Source organism: Portunus trituberculatus, chromosome 41, assembly GCF_017591435.1.
Source record: "Portunus trituberculatus isolate SZX2019 chromosome 41, ASM1759143v1, whole genome shotgun sequence".
In the NCBI taxonomy this organism is placed as follows: domain Eukaryota; kingdom Metazoa; phylum Arthropoda; class Malacostraca; order Decapoda; family Portunidae; genus Portunus; species Portunus trituberculatus.
In genome coordinates, this window is record NC_059295.1 from 21,097,197 (window position 1) to 21,115,940 (window position 18,744).

General features: G+C 40.4%; 3 protein-coding genes across 3 annotated transcripts in view; 1 reads left to right on the top strand and 2 right to left on the bottom strand.

The window, feature by feature from the left end:
* The window catches only part of LOC123516747 (organic cation transporter protein-like), a 58,140-nt gene that overhangs the window by 35,630 nt on the left and 3,766 nt on the right, over positions 1 to 18,744 (bottom strand). The gene's annotated exons all lie outside the window — the stretch shown is intronic.
* Positions 1 to 18,744, top strand: part of LOC123516750 — a 116,603-nt gene that overhangs the window by 31,557 nt on the left and 66,302 nt on the right. The gene's annotated exons all lie outside the window — the stretch shown is intronic.
* Positions 12,030 to 14,366, bottom strand: LOC123516751 (solute carrier family 22 member 9-like). Its single transcript, XM_045276362.1, has 2 exons — positions 14,321 to 14,366; positions 12,030 to 14,013 (listed from the first exon to the last, which is right to left on the bottom strand). Exons 1-2 carry the CDS (start codon positions 14,348 to 14,350, stop codon positions 13,750 to 13,752), a joined length of 294 nt encoding a protein of 97 aa, XP_045132297.1. The 5' UTR covers positions 14,351 to 14,366; the 3' UTR covers positions 12,030 to 13,749.

The following is an 18,744-nucleotide window of genomic DNA, read 5'->3' on the forward strand; positions in this document are numbered from 1 at the left end:
CTCCCCTCTTGCATAAATAATGAAAAAATGAACAGCTATCAAAACATTCCTATTCTTAGACATTCACAGCCAACAACAATGATCCAAACAGATAAAAACCCACAACTACCACAAAAATTTGAAATATACATTTCATCACCTCCTCTGCAGAGCCTACTAGAACAATAGAGCCTGCTGGAATAAAGGTTCACCCTCTCAAAACTACTCCTAGCCTTACTGACCAGCGGCCAACAACAATGGTCTCTTCTATTGTTCTCAAAAATTGTAACTCTGTGCCTGCAACTTACTTAATCTGTATGTGGAAACGCGTGAGTTATTCCTTTGTCATGTACTATAGCGTTAAAAGAAACGTGTAGTTCTACGTAGTTAATATAAGAATTGATATTGTAGCCACATAGGTACATGGTATGTCGATATCGTTCTATTAGAAATCTTCTGGCTTTCTTTACTGAGTCTTGGTCATCTTTTTAGATATTTTGATGAAACTTTTGCTGTTGCCTAAGAAATATTAAAAGTTTTCATTCAGTGGAGTCTTGTACAAATCCCAAACTACCCTCCCACAGATTCTATCCTCTTCTCTGTAACGTCCTCCTGTGTCTCCTTTCCTACCACTCTGACGGCCACTGCTCCTCTCGACTTATTAAGTGGTGTTCCTCAGGGTTCTATCCTGCCGCCCATTCTCTTCTTATTCTTTATTAGTAATCTTCTCAACCAAACATTTTGTTCTGTTCATTCCTACACTAATGATACTATCCTACACTTTTCCACGTCTTTTCGTAGACGTAAACAGTTTACGCAGGGAAGACACAAAGTACCCCATTTTTTATCTCTAAAATTTCTGATTGGAGCAGAGTAAACTTGATGTTGTTCAATGTTTCTAGAATTCCATTCCTCCATATGTCAACTCGACACTATCCTCCAAACAACTATCCCTTCTACAATGACACTCAACTGTCTCCGTCTGTTATTCTGAAAATTCTTTGCTTATATTCTTAACTGGAAACTTCACATCTTATTTCTAGCTAAAATAGCTGCTATAAAATTAAGTATTTTGAGTCGTCTCTGCCGGTTTTTTTTCTTTTCTCTTTCTCCCAGGTTAGAACTTTATGTACAGAAGCCTTATCCGTCCATGTATGGAATATACTTCACACGTAAGGGGAGTAGGCCAAGCTTCACTCATACCAATCCTTTAGACAGTGGAATCAAAAGGTTTTGATATTTTCAACTCCTCTCTTCCAGCTAGCTGTCTTCAGCCTTTCTGTCATCACCGCAATGTTGCATCTCTTGTTATCTTCTACAACTATTTTTTATGCTAACTGCTCTTCTGATCTTGTTTACTGTACATATGCATTTTGAGGCGTTGGCATGAAATTCGAAAAGTGTCCTGGCGACAGATGCAGAGGCATGATTGGGAGGGTAACCACGACGAAGAAACACTATTTTCACACACTTCACATTGTTTGAAGTTATGCAACACTATCTGAACGTATTCCTTGTTTTTGTATTGGAAGGAAACTGTGTGGTCTGACAAGCAATCAGCTGATTTGTTGCTGGCTGCTGCCACTACTTCCGGATACCCTGCCTATTATTTCAGATGTAGTTCATTACATCCATACAATAATTGATGTAGATTGTGGACAGTGTGGTGGTGTTGCGAGTGATGCCGAAGTGACGGAGTGAAGAATGGCGCGGCGCGTGACAGGAATAAATGTTTACTCTTGTTGAGTAATAAAGTCATCATGACCCAGTAGGCCACTATACTGCAGCATCATACCAATTGAGAAATACTTCTTTATCCTTTAGTACACTACAATATTATAACACTCAATGTATGTACTATTTACACAATAGTTTCTTCATTCTTTAGTATGTATTTGAAAGTACTTGTATTTTTAAAAGTACTTTAAGCCTAACTACGACTAGCAGTGAAATTTAGATTCCAAGTATAAGTACATGAAAATATGTACTCTAATCAAAGTCCACGTACATGTATTTGGAGGCAAGTTGAAGTATATAATATTTAATATCATTCGTGTTTAGCTTGCATGGTATAGAATTAGCATTCAGAGTGAAAGGAATGAATGTAATTGCAGGAATACTAGTGGAAAATGAAAAGATTGTGTGTTGTTTGCATGTAGATGATGTGTGTGGCTATGAGTGAATCGGCATAAGAATTTCAAAGCTTATTACATGTTGTAGTGGATGAGCAGGGAGGAGATATTGTGCAGTAAGATGGTGAAAAAAGCCAGGCAATGCCAGTCAATGGGCAAGAGGATGAGAAAGATGCAACAAGGACACTTGGAAAGAGTGAGTTGCAACAAGTATAACAATACAGGAACTCTGGAATGTGAATGAATTCCAGATGGTTGTGGAAGGAGAAAAGAAACAGTATGGTGAATCAGTAGCCAAGGCGTCTGTGAAGTGTAGCAAGGATGAGAGTAAGTTAATAAGATGGTCTGCCAGAGGTGTGGATGAGTGTGGTGGTGCGAGTAGCATGTAGTATCAATCAACATCAAAATCACTGAATAGGTACATTAAACTAGTAAAACTGTCAAATCAGCTCTGCCCTCTAGTAGGAAATATTTTGTTAGTTATCACGAAGCCTTACGGAATGGTGTGCGTCTGTGACGTGAAGGGCTTCTTGCCAGCCTGGGAGACGTCCTGCACTTTTCGAGTCCCGCTGCTCACTGCGCAAGTGCGCATGTTGCTCCATCACAGGCCACCGCCAACCGTACTCTCGTCATCCTTTAGACCAGCGTTTCGCAACCTTTTCCGGCCATAGCATCCCCTGTTGTCATGTATAAGCAGTCCAGCACCCTTAACTAATATCTTGTTATTAGAAGAATAAACGAAATTGAAGCGTGTGCGTAATTTCCCAGCACCCCCTATAATTGATTTCAGCACCCCCAGCGGGTGCTAGCACCACAGGTTGGGAAACGCTGCTTTAGACTTACACATACTTATTATATAACTAAGTATCACTCGGGCACTTTCCACTGCTTAAATCACGTTTCCTTTAGCTCTCTTTGGACTGCTTGCTACATCCTGTATCTGTCAAGTTTATACTAATGCAGATTAATAACAGTATATTAATATTATATTTTATTATCAAATATGAATGTTTAGGCTGCATAGTATTTTTTTTTTTTTTTTTTTTTTTTTTACATTACAAGGGCACTGGCCAAGGGAAAACAAAGTGTTGGAAAAAAAAAAAATCCCGCTGGTTGCCAGGCCCTGTTAAGAGGAAAGTAGGAGAAAGAGAAAAAACAAAAAAATCTAAAAGGAGGGTCCAGTTAACGTAAGAGGTGTCTTGACACTCCTCTTTTGAAAGAGTTTAAGTCATAGGCAGGTGGAAATGCAGACACAGGTAGAGAGTTCCAGAGTTTACCAGTGTAGGGAATGAAGGAGTGAAGATACTGGTTAACTCTTGCATTAGGAAGATGGACAGAATAGGGATGAGAAGAGGTAGAGAGTCTTGTGCAGCGAGGCCGCAGGAGGGGGGAAGGCATGCAGTTAGCAAGTTCAGAAGAGCAGACAGCATGAAAACAGCGGTAGAAGACAGATAAAGATGCAACATTGCGGCGGTGACTTAAAGAATCAAGACAGTCAGTTAGAGGAGAAGAGTTGATAAGACGAAAAGCTTTAGATTCCACCTTGTTTTAGTAAAGACATAAATGTTCTCGAAATGCCTCGTACAAACACACACACTTCCACACAAAAGTTTGTGTCAACAGTTTGAGACTAACAGCCTGAGTATTAAATTCTCTCTTCTCCGTGCAGTCTCCCACCTTACATGCGGGGCTACAGCGGAACTAGTTCTGTTCCCTTCCCGTGATGGGGTTTCACCACGATGTATCAGTCATTATCATTCCTTCTCTTATATTTTCTTCATCATCATCAAGTACCACGTGTTCTTTCTCTTCCTTCTCTGTCTTTCCATACTTGTACTCTTGAAATAGCTCAGAGCTCCTTTCAGTGCTTCCATTTTAGGGTAAAATACCCTAAACTAGGGTAATTGGACCCTTCTTAGGGTAGTGTTTAGGGTAATGCATAAACTAGGGTAATTTTAGGGTAATCTGCCGTCCTATGGATAGGTGTGCTTGGAATGGTGCCAATCTGGTGGCAGGCTGGTTCTCTTTCATGTTCGATTCATGTACACAATAATCCCCGTGACTTGTATCATCCCTTCACCCCCCCACCCCATCCCCTTTCTCCCCAGTCTCCACTCACCCGTCTACTACGCATACACGTTTTGGACCTTCGGACGGTTAGACCGCAGTAGTGGCTGTAGTGTGTAGTCCTGTGTGTGTGTGTTTGGGGGTGGGTGGGGGGCAATATTTAAACTTATGTATGATAAGAGTGCATTAATCAACAATTAATGGGCAACTTCGACAATCTAGGGTAAAACACTCGAATCTAGGGTAAAATCGACAAAAATCTAGGGTAAGATTTCATTAACTCATGGAAGAACTGGCTCCTTTCCTCTTCTCCCGTGAGACCTCATTTGCCAAGGGTTAGAGACTTCCTCCAGGTCACATTTCTTTTCTTCACCGTGACCTCTTCTGGTTGGCCAAGTTCTGCCACTGGTTGGTCAATTCTTCTGGCTTCTCATTTGACTAAATATATCTATATCAGCTCTCCTATTCGCTATCTGTGTTCACAGTTTGTCCCGTTTTTTAACCACCTCGTTTACGTAAATACTCCCCGCATATAATTTTCGTTCTTATTCTCACTCAGCATTCTCGTGCCAGACTCTCACTCTCATTCAACTCACTCTTACTGGTGCCTAACTCACTCACTCAGGCTGAGTACTCGCACACTCACCTCATCACTCAAATCAAGTTATTATCGCCAAGCCATGCCGTGTATCAAGTGCTGTACATATCAAACACAAATAAAAAACACCGAGAAAGTTTATTCAAAACCCTACGACTCTTAATGCACTCATCTTCCAACAAATATCCACTCGCCTCCAACTTTCGTCTCCAAGTCAACCAAGATCATCAACCAAAAAAACAATGGTGGCTACTGTAGCTCCTCTAACACAAGTAATGTGCACCAACACAAAGTGGTGACATTGGTGACCATGGTACTCATATCTAGCCACGTGATTGTTGATCTTAATTTTGCTAAATCCCTATTTCATTGGTTCTTCAGTCTGTTATGTATCTTTAGTTTGCTTTTAATTTTGTAATTTAAACATTTATGAAGAAATTGTCAATAAAGTTTTGAGTGGGGAAAATTTTGAAATCCTGTTCCTTAAAAGTACGATCTAACTATCTTGAGTGGTTTCTTATGACAGAGAAACCTGGAACTGAAATTTGTTTGCCAAATTTAGCCTCTGAGTCTCCTTCTGTTAAGGAGATCAGAAATGTCTACAGGTCAGACTCCTCTCTTGATGACGACTCAAAATATTTTGACACGTCCCTTAACATTTTCTACATTAAATTCTACCCCATTCGCGGTCTTAGATATAATTAGATATAATTTATAATCTGTGGAACACCACCTCTCCTCTACTAAACCCCATCTTGTTTTCTTCACCGAAGCACAGCTGGATGAGGCTACTCAGAGTAGCCCGTTCTCTGTTCCCTCCTACTTACTCTATTCTCATTTTCGTTCCAAAGCAGGATGTTGCGTTTACTTACGCAACGAATTTACTTGCTCTCGAGGCAAAGCTCTTGAATCTTCCGAGTCATCCACTACCTGGCTTCGACTCAACAGTTATTCTTCAACTAAATTAATCTGTGCTGTCTATCTCTTTCCTAACTCTTCTGACCATAGTAAATTCTTCGACTATTTAACTTCCAAAGTGGAGCACATTCTGTCCCTCTACCCTTTCGCAGAGGTTTCCTTTCAATGTTCACTACCAGCTTTGGCTTTCCTCTCCCTTCACTGATCATCTGGTGAACTAGCCTTCAACTTTGCTATCCTTCATGATCGAGAGCAACTGGTGTTGCGCAACACCCTACTCGTATTCCTGATGATCTTGGAAACACGTTCAACATTCTTGAGCTCTTCCTCACCTCTAACCCTTCTGCTTATGCTGTCACCCTTTCATCTCTGTTGGGCTCCTCCGATCACAATCTCATTTCTGTATCTTGTCCTTTTTCTCCAATCCTTCCTAAGATCCCTCAAAGCGGATGTGCCACTGGCGTTTTGCCTCTACCAGTTGGGGGTACCTGATTTTCCCTGGAATGATTACTGCTTCCTTGTCAAAGACCCATCTCTTTGTGCTGAACGCATAACAGTGTTTGGCATGGAGGCGTACATTCCTCATTCTTTTTCTTAACCTTAACCTTCTAAACTGTGGTTTAACACAACCAAGTACTTATATTCTCGTGCCTGATTCAACTCATTCTCTCCAATTCTCCATACTGCATTGCTTTCATCCTCAGACCTATGCACTATCATCACCTTACTTTTTTCACTACTAAACATAAAGTCTTCCATATCCTTCCACAATATCCAACATACTCTGCAACTCAACTCCTGACTCACTCATGACCACTACGTCATCTGCTTAAAGGAGAACTCCTATCTTCTCATTCCCTACTCCTTCTCCTGCATTTCTTCTTCAGTCTGACTGCTAACTCCTCTGTATACAAACTGAAAAGGGTTGGTGACAAAATAGATCCTTGCCTAACTCCTCTCTCACTCTTCACCTAGTCTGTCTCTATATTTCCTAGTCTGTATTTAACTCTGGTGTCAACATACATGCTATGCACTATGTTGATTATTTTTTCACTCAGCCCAATCTTACCTAAGATTCTGACTAACATTTCTCTATCCACCTTATCGTATGCTTTTTTCTATATCCAAAAAAACTTAGATACAGTTTGCCTCCCTTTCTTTTTTTCTTAATCATTTCATTCACCACAAGCAAGTTATCCTCAGCCTTCCTGTCCACATGGAAACCATTTTGTTCTTCACCTAACACTCCAGTTCTCTCAATCCATTTACACAATCTCTCATTCAACACCGCACTAAACACTACCTACTGTATTTAATAATGCAATTTGCCAATAATTTTTCAACTCTTCTTACTCTTGTGTCCTCCCTTATGCAACAGTCAGCCTGCATTCATTCCACATTCTTGGCACCCTCTCCTACTCCCACACCTGGTTAAATACCTCAGTCAATCTTCCAATAACAACCTCCCCACTATTTTTATACATCTCATAAGGTATCCCAACTGGCCCTGCTGCCTTCCCATTCTTCTGCCTTTTCACACATCTCTCTACCTCCTCCTTGCTGATTCTCTCATTTAGTTCATCTGCATTCTTCCTCTGCAATGTCACACATCCATCTCTCACACCAAGCACTTCACCTACACCATCCACCTCTTCCCAGAACTGTCTAATTGCCTCCTTGATCTCATTCTTCTCTGCTATAAAGATTCAATGATACTTCTTTCACACTTTACTTTAGCCTTCATTATCATTCGCCTTGTGAGTCTCTGTTGTTTCACATACGCTGCCCATGCATTCAGGTACTCATTCTCTGCCTCATCGCTTTCATGCCTCTTTTTCCTCAACTATCTACACTGTCTACTCATTCTCTTTCGCTCCTTCCTGGCCTCTCTAATTTCATTGTTCCACCATGGTTTGCATACTCTTTCTCCTATTTACTCTCACATTCCCTATCCGTTTCTCAGTAGCACTCCGCACATTCTCAACCGGTCTCTCATTCAGGTGCTCCACATCATATACACTTACATCATCATCCCACCTTCTCTTACTTAGATCTACCTGAAAGTTCTCCCATCCTACATCTCTGTCTCCACCTCCTTTCCTTACCTACCACTCTTACTTCACTCCCACTCTGCATCAGACACTCCATAACCAGCATACTGTGGTCAGACACAATATCCACCATACCATCCTCATCTATCCACACGTGTAACACAATCTCACGCATTCTTTCATTCACCAACATGTAGTCAATCGCTGATTCATGCTCCCTTGCATTCCTAGTCACTCGCCCCTCAGCCAAGGCAACATTCAGATTCTCCAGCTCTATTTCATCCACAAACTCTTCAAGCATTTCACCATTCCTGTTCATCCGTTCACCCAGTAACCCGATGTATGCATTCATGTCACCCATAACAAGCACTCTTTCCTTCCTATGATCTCACAACTCTCTTAAGTATGTCATACTTGCTCCTATTCTCCCTATCATATCTTTCTCCCTTATATATATATATATATATATATATATATATATATATATATATATATATATATATATATATATATATATATATATATATATATATATATATATATATATATATATGTATATATATATATATATATATATATATATATATATATATATATATATATATATATATATATATATATATATATATATATATATATATATATATATATATATATATATATATATATATATATATATATATATATATATATATATATATATATATATACACACACACACACACACACACACACACACACACACACACACACACACACACACACACACACACACACACACACACACACACACACACACACACACACACACACACACCACCACCACCACCATCTTCTCTGTTCTGCCACCTTCACTCGTACATTCTACTCTCACCGCCATCACATTTTCACTGCTTTTGCACCTCCCCACATCTATTTCCTCTACTTTCAGTTCTCTTCCTTTCTTGTAGAGTAAGGGTATGCCTCTTCCCAGTGTCTCCTGTGTTCTACGCCCCTTCCCTATCATGACATACTCACATCCCATCTATTCGCACTTCATCTCTCAGGTGAGTTTCGGTAAGCCCGACACACAAATCATGATCTTTCACACCATTCTGACAACTGCAATTGGCTCCTTCTTACTTCAGCTATAACAAACATTGCTGTTTAGGTGAAAGCTGGTAATATTCTCTGCTCTCTTGTGCCATTCCAGTCTTATTATTATGTATCAAACCTTTTGTTGCTTTGAAAGGCGATGTGATGTCTTCGGTGCTGATAAGTAATGCAGTGAGTGTGTGTGTGTGTGTGTGTGTGTGTGTGTGTGTGTGTGTGTGTGTGTGTGTGTGTTGCTCCACAACTTTGGTACTGAGATAACGTAAGGTTTATCTTGCCTTCAGATCATGGCCTCAGGAATTTTGAGATACATTAGTGAAAGGAGTGACAGCAGGTTCTCCTTTTGCAGGAACAGTTGTGATTACAATTCACATCTTGGTGTCTTGTTTAGCAGAGTCTTTGCTTCCTCCTCACTTTTGGCACTCCTTTGTACACCACTCAACTTTTAAATAAGTAGACGTGTAGTATTAGTATTCAGTGCTGATGTTCTTATCTAAAGGGTTTGTTTATTGGGTGAAAGAAAGGTATTCCTGTTGCTTTTGAGAGTGTTTCTTGATTTGATCAAAGAAAAGTATATATATATATATATATATATATATATATATATATATATATATATATATATATATATATATATATATATATATATATATAAACCAATTATTTTATGTTAATTCAAACTGAAGAGTGAACTGATTTATAGTGTGTTTGATTTTGGCTCAATACACACCAATGTAACATTTGCCACCACATTCTCTACTTACTCAACCACATCCACTCATCTACTCTACCATTCAACCATATCCGCCCATTTACATCCACTTACCCACAGACACAGCTAGCTTCATCCATCTACCCATCTACTCACGCACTATCTACTGGCCCATCCACGCATCCATCAACCCACCCACACTCATCAAACCATCCATCTACCAACCCATCCATTCATCCATTCACCATCTCCATCCACAACCCCCCCTCCACTAATCTCTCTCTCTCTCTCTCTCTCTCTCTCTCTCTCTCTCTCTCTCTCTCTCTCTCTCTCTCTCTCTCTCTTATCCGAACAAACCGAATCACCATTTCACTAACAAAGCTTTAATTCACCAAACCCAGATAACAGATTGATAAAATGGTTTTCACATTATTCATAGGGTGCATATTCTTAAGAACCCGGCTAATCATTGCTTTGGTTTTGGAAATTAGCCGTGGTGACAAAGTAAAGTGTTTCTGAACCATTGCCCATGTGAGTTAGAGGGAAGGGAGGACCGAGTCAGTGTAGGGTTGGGTGGTAGGAGGAAGTCCTGCAATGTTGCCATGTTTAGTGTGTAGTGATGTCTTAGTTTGTGGGGGTGTGAGTGGCGTGTGGTGTGTTGTTATTCCTTTATTAATGTGATATGTGGACGTGGTGAGTGCAAGCCTTGGTGAGGCAGTGGCGCGGGGAGGGGCAGCAGCTGGTGCAAGCGTCAACACTTCAACAGACTATAGGTGAGTTCTGAAATATTGAGGTGTGACGTGTGTTCTATGGTAGAAGTGAAGGATGACTTCCTGTGTGTATGTGTGTGTTTGTCGTATTTCTAATAATGTTCATATGTCTGTCTGTCTCTTGATGTTTGCTATCATTGATGCATCTGCATTAGCCGTAGATGTCTTATACGTGCAACACTTTGAGTGCGGTGCAAATAAATCATACATAAGGAAAATTATCTCAAGGTCTTTGTTCTTAATAAACTCTTCGGTACCAGGACGCGTTTTCATATTCATTCTGGTTACTATTTGGCGATTTTATACAGCTTCAGAAACATATGTTGGGATTAGAATAGTGAACACTCAGGCCATTAATCTTTACATCTCCATACAACCTTCCTAATGTAAATAAAATCGTCTAATAATACCCCAAAAACAAGGTGAAAATGTATCTCCGTATTGAATGAGTTAACTTTGCATTCTATGGACGCAACAACAGTCATAAAGGGTGATGCTCTCAACTGTGGACCGATTAAAAAGCATGTCTAGTTTGAAAAGTCTCAGCAAAAACACGTATTAATTTGTAAGATTCTGGCTTAACTGGAAGTAAAGCATGCTGCAACAAGCGTTCATCTCTCTCTCTCTCTCTCTCTCTCTCTCTCTCTCTCTCTCTCTCTCTCTCTCTCTCTCTCTCTCTCTCTCTCTCTCTCTCAAATGTTAGGTTTTATCTTATTACTCATAGATTCTTCCTCTTCCTCCTCTTTTTCCTCCTATTCCTCCTTCACTACTACTTCTTCCTTTTCTTGTTCTTTTTCTTCTTCTTCCTCCTCCCCCTCCTCCTCCTCCCCATCCTTTACCAACTCCATAGCTTCGTCATTCTCTCTCTCTCTCTCTCTCTCTCTCTCTCTCTCTCTCTCTCTCTCTCTCTCTCTCCGATGACAAGTGAGAGGGTGTTTGGAGGAGGGATGGGAGGAGAGGATAGAGATGAGTTAGAAGTTATGGAAGACGAGAGAGAGAGAGAGAGAGAGAGAGAGAGAGAGAGAGAGAGAGAGAGAGTGTATAATAAACAGTTAATCTCATAGCATTTCATATTACGTCTCTCTCTCTCTCTCTCTCTCTCTCTCTCTCTCTCTCTCTCTCTCTGTCTCACAGGTGTATGAGCGTTTATGCTTATGTATCCCAAAACATACATTGTTGTGTAAGAAAATATATATTTATATCTATTTAATTTTATAATTCTCTTAGAATCCTACGCATCTTTTAAAATTCTTCTGTACAACATTTAAGTACTTACTGTGTATTGTACATTATATTGAGTCCAGTTTAGTTAATTTAGTTTTAGTTATATTATAGTTTTAGTTTTGCCTTTAAAGCTCACGCTTATAAAAAGGCTAGCCATAATAAATAATGTATAATATGCATATACAAAGTATGTAAATGGCTATAAATAAATTTTCAAATGTTCAAATGTTCTCTCTCTCCTCCCTTCACCCTCTCTCCCTCCCTTCCTCCTTCCTTCTCCTCCCATCCAGTCCTCCAATCCTCCCTCCCGCCTTCTCCTCCCCTCCTCCCTCCATCCTTTTCCTCCACTAATAATAATAATAATAATAATAATAGTAACAATACTAGTAATAATAATAATAATAATAATATTGATAATAATAATAACAGTAAATAGTAATTACAATAACAGTATCACAGATTTTGTTGGTCATATAAACAATTTCTTTATCTCTAGCTTAAATCTAAACTTATTAGCAGTTGTTAGAACTTTTTTTTTTTTATCAAAAGGCAAATTATTGAATAGTTTTGGTCCAAAACTTATCACACTGTTTTTAAATAACAATGCTCTAAATACTGGACAAATCAGGTTGACATTATTACTTCGTGTGAGTAACATTTTCTACCAACTTGAAAATTTTATTATGTCCCAGACTTTTAAAGATTAATAATAACGTAAAATACTTGTGTATAAAGGGAAACTTTAACAAGCTGAATTCAGAGAAAATATTGACTGTTGACTCATTTTAGGAAAAATATACATCGAAAAAAAAAAAAAAAATTGTGCTATTGTTATCTTATTTAAAAAAAGACGGCCATGAACATTCCCATATAGGGATACAATATGTGAGATGGATAAAATAGATCATAGTAAAAGGCTGATCATTGCTTCAGTAGTCAAATTGTATCGAATTCTGTATAAGATGCCAGTTATTTTAGAGAGCTTTACACATACTTGATCAATATGATATTTCCAATTTAGGTTTTCGTCTATGAGGACTCCCAAGAAATTTTGTATAAGCAATTTGTTTTACAGTTTGACCATCTAGTAATACAGGAGCAATAAAGTTGTCATGGATCTGTTTTGAAGAATATAATTAGGTCTGGAAATATTAAGCTTATTTGCTTGAATCCATTGCTTTACATTTAGTTTTGAAGTTACATTCCTGTGAAGTATATCTAAATTTCTATCCTTGAGCATTAGGGTAGTGTCATCTGCATATATTATGAAATTGAATTTAGAACTAGCATTAACAATATCATTGATATATAAAAAAGTATCGGACCCAGTACTGAACCTTGTGGTACGCCTCTAGAAATATATTTAAAAGGAGAATAAACTGCATTACAAAATACACTTTTCTGTGACTGAGATAGCAATGAAATAATTTTAATGGTAATCCCCCGATTCCTAAATTTTCTAACTTTTTAAGTAAGATGTAATCCAAGGTGTCAAATGCGTTTGATAAATCTAAAAAAATTCCTATGATGTATGATATTTCTTCCAAGCAAGTGTATATATTGCGAACAGACTGTAGAATAGCTGACTCAGTGGAGTGTTGTGCTCTAAAACCATGCTGATGTTCCGTCAAGAGACTATTTGCTTCTAAATAATTTATTAGGCGAAAGGAGATTATTTTCTCAAAAATTTTATTGAAGGCATGAAGTATGGAAATGGGGCGATAATTGTTTATGTCACCTCTGTTCCCTGACTTGAAAAAGCGAATTACTTTGACATATTCCAGTTTGTCTGGAAAAGTACCAGTTTTGAAGGAAAAAGTTTATATTACATGTGTAAGAGGGGTGCATATTGAGGAGGAAGAGAGTTTAAGTGTGTGCGTGTGTGGTTGTGTGCGTGTGTGGTTGTGTGCGTGTGTGGTTGTGTGCGTGTGTGGTTGTGTGCGTGTGTGGTTGTGTGCGTGTGTGGTTGTGTGCGTGTGTGGTTGTGTGCGTGCGTCTAGAGGAATCAAGGTATTGTATGTGGAGAAATGACTAAGGACACATTTTTAGTCAGACATATTTTACACCAAATCATATACTCTTTCTTTTTCTACAATGGCAGCAGTTGAAATAGGGAAGGAAAATGTAGGCGTTCGTTACACAAGAAAATGAAGAAATAAGGTGAATGATCTTGAGATAATGAGATCTTTGAAATCAACAACTGCATCTATTCCGCTGTCGCGATACTAGAAACTGTGCCATTTTTCACTGAACACAACTCCCGCCCGCCATCATGTGTGTATGCCAGATTCTCTGCGCCGGCACCTTTAGATTTATTCTTGAACTTGCCCTCCCTCCATCGATTGTCCACGTCTTGGAGTTTCTCGGGCAGCGGTTTCTTTCTGGTCTCCGGGAGCAACGGCATTAGGAGGCTGATAAATATACCAGAGCAGCCGAATACGACTCCAGGGGCCCAGCTATTTACTTTTGCCTGTTGAGGGAAAACAGGAATATCAAAGAAGGCAGAAGGCTATGTACACTGTAAATACCTGCACGTGTAGGTATGATTGTGTTCTGGTGATATATTCAAGTAACAGACGAATTATTTACTGGAGATTTCTACGCGTTTAGATAAACATTCAGTACACTCAATATGGTTGCTGGCTCATCCCACAATTTCCGTAACAGGGCATTTCGAGAAGTGAAATGCCAGGATGTAATGTGGAGTCAGGACATGAGACTGACATTAGTGTTGTTCAGTGACCTTAATGAAGAGGCCCTTAAAAAACATAACTCACCAGGTTGGTGGTGATGAGCGGGGCGCACATGAACCCAACGTTCAGTAGTCACCTGCCGCCCGGTGGAATACTCCAGGAGAGGTACTTACGGGGATGTAGGCAGTGCTGCAGACTGAGTGATTCCCCGTGTCCTCTCTTCCCGGTTCCCTTTGTGGTCTCATTTATACAATTGAGCAGCTGCAGCCTGCCCTCTAAAGACAACTTCTACTACTTCCTACACTACACTACAACACCTTACACTTTTACACTCTCTTCAAATCAAAATTTAATAATGGCTTCACCACGCCCTGCCTCGGAGTCCCCCTCTGGGAGGGACCATAAATGTCCCCAGGTCGGACTGCCCTCTGCTGTCGACCTTGGGTGTCTTGACACTTCATCTAATACTTTCACTATCAATTTCTGCAACATTCGTGGCCTTCGTTCTAATTTTCAATCTGTGGAACACCACCTCTCCTCTACTAAACCTCATCTTCTCTTCCTAACTGAAACACAGTTGTCTGTGACTACTGACAGCAGCCCTTTTCTGTTCCCTCCTACTTGCTCTATCCTCATTTTCAATCCAAAGCTGGATGTTGCGCATACGTGCGTAACGACACCACTTGCTCTCGTGCCCACAATCTTGAATCTTCAGAATTTTCTACCATCTGGCTAAGACTTCAATGTCACTCTCTAACTAAATTCATCTGTGCTGTATACCTCTCACCTAATTCCTCTGACTATGTAAAATTCTTTGACTATTTGACTTCCAAGGTGGAGCACATCTTATCTCACTTTCCTTTTGCTGAGATCTCCATTTTAGGGATTTCAATGTTCACCACCAGCTTTGGCTTTCATCTTCTTTCACTGACCAACCTGGTGAACAAACCTTCAACTTTGCTATCCTTCATGACCTAGAGCAGCTAGTGAAGTTCCCTACCCGTATTCCTGACCGCCTTGGAGACACGCCCAACATTCTTGATCTTTTCCTAACCTCCAACCCTTCTGCTTACTCTGTTAAACTTTCCTCTCCGTTGGGCTCCTCCGACCACAATCTAATTTCCGTTACCAGTTCTATCACTCCAGTGCAGCCTCAGGACCCGCCTAAGCGGAGGTGCTTCTGGCATTTTAACTCTGCTAAGTGGGAGGAACTAAGGCAGTACTATTCTGATTTCCTTGGGATGATTATTGTTTTCATGTCAGAGATCCTTCTCTTTGTGCCGAGCGCATAACAGAGGTGATTATCTCTGGCATGGAGCTATACATTCCTCATACTTTCTCTAACCCTAAAGCTAAAAAGCCTTGGTTTAACTCTGCTTGTTCTCGTGCTGTCAATGATAGAGAGGCGGCTCACAAACGGTTCCGTAGCCATCCAACTGCTGAAACTCATGCCCTATATATTTCTGCCCGTAATCATGCCAAATCTATTCTCCAACTTACTAAAACTCTTTCATCAATAGAAAATGTCAAAGTCTTTCCAATTCTAACTCCTCTCGAGATTTCTGGCATCTAGCCAATAATATCTCTAACAACTTTACTTCTTCGTCTTTCCCTCCTTTACTTCATCCAGATGGCTCTACAGCTGTCTCTTCTTTTCTAAAGCTGAACTCTTCGCTCAAACCTTTGCTACCAACTCAACTTTGGATGATTCTGGGCATATTCCTCCTACTCCTCCACCCTCTGACTACTTCATCCCTAAAATTAAAATTCTTTATAAAGACGTTTTCCTGGCCCTCTCTGGCCTTGATTCTCGGAAGGCTTACGGTCCGGATGGAGTCCCTCCTGTTGTTCTCAAAACTGTGCTTCCGAACTCGCTCACTGCCTGGTCAAACTCTTTCATCTGTGTCTCTCTACTTCTATTTATCCTTCTTGCTGGAAGTTTGCTCACATTCAACCTGTCCCTAAAAAGGTGACCACTCCAATCCTTCTAACTACCGCCCTATAGCTTTGATTTCCTGCCTTTCTAAAGCCTTTGAGTCTATCCTTAATAGGAAGATAATGAGGCATCTATCAGCTCACAACCTTCTCTCTGATTGCCAGTATGGTTTCCGTAAAGGCAGATCTACTGGTGATCTTCTTACTTTCCTAACTGAATCTTGGTCATCCTCTTTTAGGGACTTCGGTGAAACCTTTGCTGTCGGCCTTGACATATCGAAAGCCTTCGATAGAGTCTGGCACAAATCTTTAATTTCTAAACTACCCTCCTACGGATTCTATCCTTCTCTCTGTACCTTCATCTCCAGTTTCCTTTCCGATCGTTCTATTGCTGCTGTAGTAGACGGTCACTGTTCTTCCCTAAAACTATCAACAGTGGTGTTCCACAGGGTTCTGTCCTATCACCCACTCTCTTTCTATTATTCATCAATGATCTCCTAAATCTGACTCAATGCCCTATCCACTCCTATGCTGATGATACCACCCTGCATTATTCAACAGCGTTCAACAGACGCCCAACCCAACAACAATTAAATGACTCAAGGCGAGATGCTATAGGACGCCTAACTTCTGATCTTTCACTTGTTTCTGATTGGGGCAGAGAAAACCTGGTTTTGTTCAATGCCTCAAAAACTCAATTTCTACAACTATCTACTCGACATAACCTTCCAGACAACTATCCTCTCTTCTTCAATAACACTCAACTTCCCTCTCCTCTACATTAAACACACTCGGTCTATCCTTCACTAAAAATCTAAACTGGAAATTTCACATCTCTACTCTTGCTAAATCAGCTTCCAAGAAGTTAGGTGTCCTATGGCGTCTTCGTCCATTTTCTCTCCCTCCCAGCTGCTTGCTCTGTACAAGGGCCTTATCCGCCCGTGTATGGAGTATGGCTCTCATGTCTGGGGGATCCACACACAGCTTTACTAAACAAGGTGGAATCTAAAGCTTTTCGTCTTATCAACTCTTCTCCTCTAACTGACTGTCTTGATTCTTTAAGTCACCGCCGCAATGTTGCATCTTTATCTGTCTTCTACCGCTGTTTTCATGCTGTCTGCTCTTCTGAACTTGCTAACTGCATGCCTTCCCCTCCTGCGGCCTCGCTGCACAAGACTCTCTACTTCTTCTCATCCCTATTCTGTCCATCTTCCTAATGCAAGAGTTAACCAGTATCTTCACTCCTTCATTCCCTACACTGGTAAACTCTGGAACTCTCTACCTGTGTCTGTATTTCCACCTGCCTATGACTTAAACTCTTTCAAAAGAGGAGTGTCAAGACACCTCTTACGTTAACTGGACCCTCCTTTTAGATTTTTCTGTTTTTTCTCTTTCTACTTTTCTTTTAACAGGGCCTGGCAACCAGCGGGATTTTTTTTTTTTCCAACACTGTGTTTGCCCTTGGCCAGTGCCCTTGTAATGTAAAAAAAAAAAAAAAAAAAAAAAGCTCGTGCGAGCCAGGGTCGGGAAAAGCTCGGGCGCGTACACAAAGTTGACCTGATGAAAAGAAACAAAAACAAACTCAATCAGCCTGTAGAAATAAATCTATTATTATTATTATTATCATTATTATTATTATCATTATAAGAGAAATGGGAAGAAACTGGTTTTCAAATTTGTCAGCGATTGGAACGGACTCAGTGGTCATGTAGGCAGGGGTGAGTCAATAGTGAGTTTTAAAAGAAGCTTAGATTAGTTCAGTGTGGAAGCTTGAGGCAGGTATCTCGGAGATGGAAATAAACACTGCCTTCCACTAAAAACCAGGGATATGACCTCTACCAGAGCCGTAGAGTGGAGAAAACACAGGCACAATAACAAGGCACCACTTAAAAAAGAAGAGCACTCCTCCACCAGCACCCTTGAACTACATGGACATTGGTCGCCATTTAGAGGTTGCTGCTCTAGCGCTGGTACCACGCCCATCCACTTCACACACGGCCGTCCATGGCAACACACGAGTATAGTATCCCAAGGAGAGGACTAGGAATGGAGTAGAGAGTAGGAGTGGAGAGTAGGTAGAGCGGTATCCAGCGATGACCAGGATTGAAGCAGGAGGTGGATGCAGAACCTCAAGCAAGTGGTTTATCCAAAAGCTGGTCTAGACTCTGGCTGGGCTGGCTAGACACGGCTGCCAGAAGACTGGCTCAAGTCCCACAAACTGAGCGGTGAGCAGGGCTTCACGAGAGAATGCTTCTGGAGACAGAGGTGAGTTGATTCAACCAAAGCTCAGAAGAATCTGCCTTCCCTCGGTCTCGTCGCCCAGGCGTCAGGTCGGAAGCCGGAATTCAGCGCAGGAGACGGTACCTCGAAGACCCAAAATGTGAAGCAAAGAGATAGCATAACAAAACGACCATCAATAAGTAAAACAACCATCAATAACAAAGAAGATACTTCCAAAGTACCCCGATAGTTTCTGGCCTTGTTACCCTAAAAGTAACAAGCTGATAGTTTAAGCCCTAGTTGTCTTCGCATTCATGGAAGGGGATGATAGATGGAATTAGGTAGCTTTAATC

Excerpts from the sequence above, each read along its gene's own strand:
- LOC123516751 (XM_045276362.1), bottom strand. The coding sequence starts at position 14,350 with ATGTGCGCCCCGCTCATCACCACCAACCTG. Across the intron at positions 14,014-14,320 it reads CGCTCATCACCACCAACCTG|GCAAAAGTAAATAGCTGGGC; the intron begins GTGAGTTATGTT and ends TTCCCTCAACAG.